General features: G+C 34.2%; 1 protein-coding gene across 1 annotated transcript; it reads right to left on the reverse strand.

Moving 5' to 3' along the window:
- Positions 1 to 435: 435 nt before the first annotated feature.
- Positions 436 to 7322, reverse strand: LOC120070125 (plasma membrane ATPase 4). The gene is made up of 16 exons (XM_039021986.2): positions 6893 to 7322; positions 5099 to 5218; positions 4773 to 5009; positions 3657 to 4418; positions 3433 to 3555; positions 3230 to 3334; positions 2991 to 3135; positions 2741 to 2905; positions 2417 to 2655; positions 2276 to 2308; positions 2096 to 2177; positions 1811 to 1971; positions 1538 to 1711; positions 1269 to 1451; positions 987 to 1168; positions 436 to 881 (listed from the first exon to the last, which is right to left on the reverse strand). Exons 1-16 carry the CDS (start codon positions 6947 to 6949, stop codon positions 785 to 787), a joined length of 2865 nt encoding a protein of 954 aa, XP_038877914.2. The 5' UTR covers positions 6950 to 7322; the 3' UTR covers positions 436 to 784.
- Positions 7323 to 8946: the final 1624 nt, after the last annotated feature.

Raw genomic sequence — 8946 nt, forward strand, 5'->3', positions numbered from 1 at the left:
GAACAAAGTGTTTTATAACTTTTAGTTATCTCAAACTAGATGTGAGAATTAAACTAGAATTTATGTCGATCTTCGTTTCTATATTTATAATAAAAGTAAACATATACTTTTAAAAAATAGGAAAATTTGAACTTCCGACCATAAGAAAAAAAAAAAGAGAGAATATACTCTTTAAAATAAAAGAATATAAAAAGGGCCAGTTGTTAACATGAAAGTGACAATAATGATGAAAAAAATGGCCCCAAAATCACAAGCATTGGCCAGCAATATTTTGATGGCAATTGCTTTCCTTTAGTGGAGGAATTGGTTAAAAAAAAAAAAAAGAGTGGATGATTTTGAAGGCATTATTGCTGAATTGGGTCACTGGTAAAAATGCTTAAACTATTTGATAACATGATTGAATGAATGCTCAAAGAAAAGGGTAGAAATTTCAAATTTGGATGAATGCTTAAAATTGCATTATGGTGAGGAGTTTGTCAAAACCAAACAGAATTCTTTTATCTTACTAACATTGCAAATACATATGGAAGAAAAATAGTAAGCAAAAACTAGGAAAATTACAAGGCAAGGCAAGGCAAGGCAAGGAAGGCAAGGAAGGGAAGGCACACAATCTCTCTGTATGTTGGAAAGGTTTGGCAAATTAGGAACTTTTTTTAAAATGTTTGTTTTTGTTTTTGTCTCTTTCTCAAACATTGTCTCTTTCTTTCCTTGGCACAGCAAAGTGAATCACAATTAATTTTAGTTCATTGTTCTCTCATTTCATATGAGGAAGTCATTACTTTTCTCACACTGTGTAGTGTTGTTGGATGGTGTCGATGTCGAGTCCCTTCAACTTCACCACGGACTCGACATGTCCCTTGAGTGTGTTGAGCTCTCGAAGCCTGAAAGAACAACGGAAATGAATTTCAGAATCATACTAATTCATTTGTTTTGTATATAGTTTTCCCTAAAGGCAAACTAACTACTAATTCATTCATATTATATACCTTGCAATCTCGGCACGTCTCTTAGCTTGCTCTGCGATCTCGGAGAGTTCTCTGTAGCTGCTCTTTTCGGAGAAGATGTTTGTCGACTCGGGTGGTTGAAGTCCATGTAATGTCCTTTGAGCAAGGGCCCATTGAGCTTCTCTTTCCTCTTTTCCATAGTCTTTCTTTGTGGTGAAAGCAGTCTGTTGCACAAAATAACAACAATGTAGTTCAATAAGAGTTCACCAAATAACTAACTTTGTTCATTCCTTGTCGCAAAAACAAACCGAAAGAAAAGTATACCTTGTTTTCTAACAAGTTGAGCCATGCCTTTCCGCTCAATATGTATCGAATAGCAAACTTCATAACATCCAGAGGAATATAGAAAACAATGCTGTAAAGCCAGATGACACCGGCCCATCCCCATCCGATTCCCTTGATCTTTGCGAATCCCCAGTTTGCATATACCGCAATCAAAGTTGCAACCTGAGACCACACCAATAACATTTTAGCTTCTCAGTCTTTCCTTCACAAATCATTTTCAGTACAAAACCATTCTACTTCATTCTTACCAGCTGTGCAATCAAGAAGGCGCCGACTAATAGAAGTCCAGGTCGTTCCACATATGACCAGCCTCGCGATCTAGTTACAAAAATCAAAGCCTGGCTGACAATACTCACTTGCAGGTACAAAGCAGCCATCATTTCATCTTCATTATGACGGATCGATCTTACACCGAATTTATCCTACATTTAACAAACAACAACATAACAACTTGTTGGATCAAACTATTTTTCAAATGATTCTGGAAACTGGAAAGTATAGGCTACGAGCAGGTAACATACCGAAAAGAAGTTGGTTCCTTCCATTAACCAAAAGAATATAACCGTCATCAATGCCAAGTACCCTCCTAGTACTACTCCGGTTGCGAAAATCTCCTTTAGTTTCCAACTGTCAGGTAATGGAGATGGCTTCACCCTGTCCTTTGAGATTGTCATAATTGTACCTTTAACAAAACAACAATGCAGGCCCATCAATATTGATTGTTTTGGTTTTGTGGAACTATCAAGGAGACAAACTACTAACGGATAGGAAAAACAAAACTAATTCACAATTTATCAGTAACTCACCATCATTCAGGATGGCAATAATCAAAACCATGAAGGGAGAGAAATCAAACTTCCAAATGAGGGCAATCAACATGAAACCAAACTGCAAAAGAGGAATCACAAAGCAAACAGAATATAATTACAACAATCGAACAAAATACAATCACAACTATTGAGTTAAAGTGTGGACTGCACACGTACCACAATACGAATAGTGATGGAAACTGCATAAATCTGTAGAAGAGAAAAGAGAGGAGAAGAAATGGTAAGTCAAGTGCTTTCCCAAATACATATAATAAACTTGAGTTAGCCATTTATGAAGATCCGAATATGGTGACTTACGGTATAGTTCTTCATCCTCTGGAAGATCGCTCTGCTGGTCAACACTGCGCTGATGATAACACTCAAACCAGGCTCGGTAAGGACGATGTCGGATGCACTTCGTGCAGCATCAGTGGCATCAGCAACAGCAATACCAATATCTGCCTTCTTCAAAGCAGGAGCATCGTTCACACCATCTCCTGTCATTCCACAAATGTGCTTTCTCTCTTGCAACTTCTTCACGATTTCGTACTTGTGTTCTAGACATTGGATTATAACAGAAAAAGTTAGAGGATCGAAAATAAAAATGTCGATCATCAAGTATAAACAAGAGGCAACAATCACCTGGAAACACTCCAGCAAATCCATCAGCCTTCTCAATCAACTCTTCAACTGGCAGGCCAGCAATGCTTTCGTCCTTGTGCTGACCAAGTAAGGAAGAAGATGGATACATATTTGTTCCCATTCCAAGTCTTCGACCGGTTTCCTTTGCAATAGCAAGTTGATCACCTGGTATAAGGGTCAATCGGGGTCAAGTGTTAGCATATCAAACACGATGAGAAGAATTTCTGAGAAACTTAAATGAGTGAATTACCAGTAATCATCTTGACATTCACACCCAGGTTGAGAGCCCTGCGGATGGTTTCAGCACTATCGTGTCTAGGAGGATCGAAAAGGGGCAACAAACCAACGAATTGCCATGGAGCACCGGGACTCTCCTTAGTCTTCTCAGGCACTTCCTGTGAGCATATTATGAAAAACAACAATCACAAAAACAGTTCAATCATCAAAGTTCAAGGTACAAACTATTTTATGGAGTGTCGAGATTCAAACCTGTCTTGAAACAGCCAATGATCGAAGTCCACGCTCGGCAAACTTGTCAATAACAGTAAACACCTTCCTCTTGAAGTCCTCTTTGCAGTTGCAAAGAGTCAAGATCTGTTCATAAAGATCATATAGTTATAAGGCACGATAATCAACATCCATAATGATATCGTTCAGTCCTTACATCATTTCAATACAAATAAGATCTTTACCTGTTCGGGAGCACCTTTGCTAGCACGGTGCCAGTTTCCATTAGAATCAATGTAAGTCAAAGCAGTTCTCTTATCCACAGGGTTGAATGGGAAGAAGTGAATTTCTCTAATTCCAGCTCTTGCCTACATTATAACAATATATTTAAACCACTCAACAGTCAGAACTTTGATTCAGAGTCTCATCAACATAATGAAAAGTGAGGAACAATCAAAGATAATCGTACCTCTTTCGGGTCAGCGAGCATTCCAACCATGGCAGCATCAATTGCATCCTGGTTTTCAGTCCTAGAAGCTCTTGCAGCAAGAAGAATGACATGTTCTTTGTCTACACCCTTGGCAAATACCTCGATCAAGTTCTTGTCAACACTCAACTTGTTAAGAGTCAGCGTTCCAGTTTTGTCACTGCAAAGTACATCCATACCGGCCATTTCTTCGATGGCAGTCATTCTTTTGGTGATAGCACCTTGTTGGGACAGTTTGTGAGAACCAATAGCCATAGTCACAGACAAGACAGTAGGCATAGCAATTGGAATGCCTCCAATCAAGAGAACCAAAAGGTTGTCGATACCGTCTCGGTAAGCACGGTGTTGGATTGGGTACATAACGAGGATCTCAATCAACATACCAATGGCAATGGAGCAAATACAGAAGTTTCCAATGGCAGTGAGAACCTTTTGGAAATGTCCAACTTGGTTAGTGCTATCAACAAGATGAGCTGCTTTTCCAAAGAAAGTGTGGACACCAGTAGCAATAACAACAGCTTCAATTTCTCCTTGTTTGCAAGTTGAGCCAGAGAAAACTTCATCCCCTGGATTCTTGGTCACAGGTAGTGATTCTCCAGTTAAGGCAGATTGATCAACCTTTAACGGATCACCCTCGAGAAGACGAGCATCAGCCGGGATGATGTCTCCCAATTTCACACTGATCACATCTCCTGGTACTAGAATTGATGCATCTTGTTCACACCATTTTCCATCCCTTAGAACCTAACACCATCACAAAATCAAGGAAAAAAAAAACAATTACTCCTATTGGAATGCCTAAAATCTATTATCTGATCACATTTCCTATTTATGTTATTTACAATTTTGGCCCAAGAGTTTAGAAGAGTGCATGATCTAAACTATCTAATCCTAGAGACGTCTCTTGACCTATAATTTAAATTCTCTCTCTAATGAAATCTCTCCTTCTACTCATGGATATAGCTAACACACTATTAGTAAAGTACGTAAATCTCTATGTTGATTCTCTATTACTTCACGTTTTATGTTTATCTTTATTTGTTGATCTTTTAACAACTCTTTACTTTTGGGCAATAAATATGAACATGTTCTAGTTACCTTAGTCTTAGGTGCAAGACCAGCCATAAGAGCAGCTGCTGCATTACCAGCATTGTTCTCTTCAATGAAACTGATAGTGGAGTTGATAACCAACAGACAAACAATACCGACGAAGTCCTGCCAATCCGGTCCCCGACCGCCACCGTTGGCCAAAGCAATGGCCATGATAGCTGCAGCTTCCATGACCCAAGACAGAGGATTCCACATAAACCCAAGAAACTTCAAAATCTTGCTTTCCTGTTCATATCATTACAAATGCATATCAGAAAAGTTCTCACAAAAAAGTAAAAAACTTCTTGTTTTTTATCATAAACCAAGATTCAAACCTTTTTCTCTTCTAGCTTGTTGGGACCGAAGATTTGAAGACGGTTCTCCCCTTCTTGAGAACTTAAACCTTCTCTTGTACATTTCAGCTGCTCAAACACTTCCTCAATAGGGATTTTTTCCTGCAATCAAACCAAAGTGACAGCATAGAAATGTTTATTCATCTGAAAAGGAAATGTTCCTCATGAATATGAGAGCTTAATTAGAGTTTTCATTCATTAAATCTTATTAATCAAGTCTATGTTTTCATTTGACAACTTCAATTAAATTAAACATTATTATCTAATCAAGTTTTTTTTGTTTAACCAAAGTTGTGGATGTTCTAATTCAAATTAGCCAAAAGTAATTTAAACCCAATTCTTTGCTTTCTTTAGCTAGTGAAATACCAATGAATCTTAAACACCCTTAATGACCAAAAACCAAGCCACCCTATAAGGAGGAGTTCAAGTCAAACATGAAAACTAGAAGGATTATTTACTTCCCCTTTAATGAGATTCCAAGAATTTTCCTTTTTAAAAAATGAAACTAAAAACCAAGAAAAATTTCACATACATCCTACCTACCCATCAAAGAAATAAAAAAATAAAAAGTTAAAAAAGAATTCTTTTCATTCTAAATTAATTATTTAATCCCTAAACTTTACTTGGTATCGGTTTAATTTAATCTCTATACTTGAAAATTTTAATTTTGAATTGAGTAACAATTTAATTCATATACTTTACAATATATATAAAAATTTAAGCAGAAATCTTACTTTAATTTTCGAAAAGTTTAATTGATTTACTATACATTTACTTTTAAAAAGTAATCATCTAATTTCTATGGAGGAATAAAGGGCAAAAAGTGTTATATTTAAAAATAAACCTTTTAAAAGTAGTGTGTGAAAAAAAATTAAAAGGGAAAAAGCGAGTCACCGCCGAGTTAGCGAGTTCGACTCAGGAAGCAGACAAGAGAATTAAATTTGGGAACGGAAATTTCAACAAAAACCCCTAATCACAGGCGCGTTGACCATAAAATTTGCAAAAAGGACCCCACCACGTGGTATGAGCGTGCAACACACGCGCCGAGAACCCAAGAGCGCCGGCGGCGGCGTAAATATCGGCACCGGAGAAGGGTAAAACAGGAAATATTTATTTAATTTAATGAAAAATCAAAATCTGAACGATTGTTGAATCCAAGGAAGGGCCGGTTTCAGTGACCAAGTGGGGTCAGAGCCGTTGAAATATGAAAAGCTCTTTTTCTTTCAGAAAAAAATAAAAATAAATAAATAAAACCGAAACGTTGTTTTTTTAAAGGCGAAAAGTCAAAAGTACCACGGAGAAGTACCAAAAATTCCCAGTTTTTATTTTTATCTTCTTCATTATTTTATATCCAAATAAAAAAAAAGTGACAGAAAAAGGAATAAACTTAATTTATAAAAAAAAGAACACCCAAGTAAGAAAAGAAATAAATAAAAAAAAGCAGCCCTCTATTTTTTTCTGTACTGCACATGCTCAGATCCAGTGAAGGAGCCAACCATAGAAAAGGAAATATTTTTTTTAAAAAAAAAAGGTAAAAAAAAGGTAAATTTGATTCGTTATAACCAAAAACCCCCAAATCCAATTAAAATTTTTTTTTAAAAAAAACTATCTTTGATATGAACAAGCAGAACAAAATTAAATCATGATGAAGGAAAATAGATAATAATAAAAATGAAAAGGGAGTGAAAATTTGAAAATCAGGGGTGTTTGGGGGGCAAGAAAATTAGGAGAACTTTCCCGAGAAAATAAGGTAGGAGAAGGGAAAGAAAGGAATACCAGATCAACAGTCTCGTTCTTGATCTCTTCGAGAGTTAAAGCGGTGTCGTTTCCCATCTTGATTTGATTGATTTTGTTAATGAAGGAGATGAAAAACAGAGGAAAAAAGTGGGTGTTTTTTTTTTGTTTATGGGTTTTGTTGTTCTAGAGAAGAACCATTGAAGGGGGATTTATTTTCCCGAGAAAATTAATAAGATTCCCGGGAAAATTAGTGTTTGGGAAGAGAGAAAATGAGAAAGAAAGAAAGGGAAAAAAAGGGATTTGTGTGAGAGAAGAGAGGAGTGAGGAATTGGCGTCGAAATAGAGTTGGCTTTTTATATAAACTCTCAAGCTTACCCCCCCACTCTTATTGTGACTACCACGCAGTCCAAGTGGGTCCATTCTCTCTCTCTCCTTTTCTCTCTCTAAGTTTACTATTCAACTCTATAAACTAGAACTAGAAACAATGTGACTGATAATTTTATATCTACAGATAATTATTCTATATGGCCGTCATATTTGTGCCTAACATCTTTAAATGTATGCTGGATTAGAATTTTGGGTTTGATAAAAGATTTAAACTCCGTTTAGAATTTACTTTGTAATCCTAAAAAGTAATTGCGGTAAATTCTTAATTACCTATTTTGTTTGGTAAATCAAATTACTAATTAATCTAATACATTACTTTTAAGTTTTAATCTAACAAGAGTTTTTAGATTCAGCTTTTCTAAAAATTTGTTATTTGTTAGTGGTATTTCCAAATTGATATATTTTATTATATTTATTTTCAAGTTTTAATGATTATTTTTTATTAATTTTTTATCTAATAATTTAGATTAAATAAAATTAATTAAAATTCATATCATATAAAATTTTAAAAATATATATTATAATAAATTATGAATTAACTATCAATATAAAAATAATTAAAACAAATCAATTTAGTATTCATTTATCACACACATAACTAGTTTTTTAATTTAAAATTAAAATTTATCAAACGCCATTTTGAGTTTTGTATTTAAAAGCTACGCCTAATGAAGTCTAAATTTGGATTTTTTAAAAAATCATAAACTAAATTAATATGAATTTCGAAGTTGAATGACTAAAACCGTAATTTAACCTATAATTTTCAATCTCTTTTCAACCCTAAACATTATTCAAGAGGTTAGTTTAAAGTGACGATATGTTTAAATCATGGGATGTATGAGAGAGAAATTCAAATCTATAATTTCATTATATATCTAAAGATTTTTTTTTATCACTTTTTATATTTGTAAACGTATTTATAGACGAAATCTTAATATCTGATATTTATTTACATTCTTAAAAGTTTAGAGACTAAAACAAAGGTAAGTATTTATTAATTTGCATCCCATAGATAATTTGAAGGATTTGGAGGGTGATTTCTTGGATGCCGTTGGATTTAACCTTCCACTTAAAAATGGTGGGGTCAAACTATCTACGTGGCAAACATCAAGTGGTGAGTTTCATCATCATAGAGATTCTTTTTTTTTTTTTTTAATTTTCTTTTTGTTTCTATTGTATATTTAGTTGAAATCATTATTGTGATATAACCAATGATCACTATGTTATAACCAATGGAATGATCTGTATAAACCATTTATTTTTTTTTTTATTTTTTTATTTTTATTTTTTGTATAATTGATATAACCCATGCATTTGCATTTTTGGTTTTGTACCTTTTTTTCCAAGAAGCAAGACAAATCTTATTACCTCTCTCTCTTTCCATAAGTAACAACAAAATTATTATTATTGTGTACCTTTGTCTATTTGGGCTAACATTGGTTATTACAAACCATAGCTGTAAATTTTAATTTGATATAAATATAATGTGGTCCGCGATAACGATATTTATATATTTGTGAAGATTCATTTAGATTTTAACTTTATTTAGAAGAATAAACAGAAAAAATCAATTGTAAAATGTGATGTATATCTCTTAATAAAAATGGATAAATTAAAATGTACGAAAGGTTAAAATGTAAAATTTTTGTTCCTATTTTCAATTAAAATATTTTTTGCGCACCCTCTACCTTAGAGCGGAGAATAAT

The sequence above is a fragment of the Benincasa hispida genome, chromosome 6, assembly GCF_027475165.1.
Source record: "Benincasa hispida cultivar pf3 chromosome 6, pf3_genome.v1.1, whole genome shotgun sequence".
Taxonomy (NCBI): Eukaryota; Viridiplantae; Streptophyta; class Magnoliopsida; order Cucurbitales; family Cucurbitaceae; genus Benincasa; species Benincasa hispida.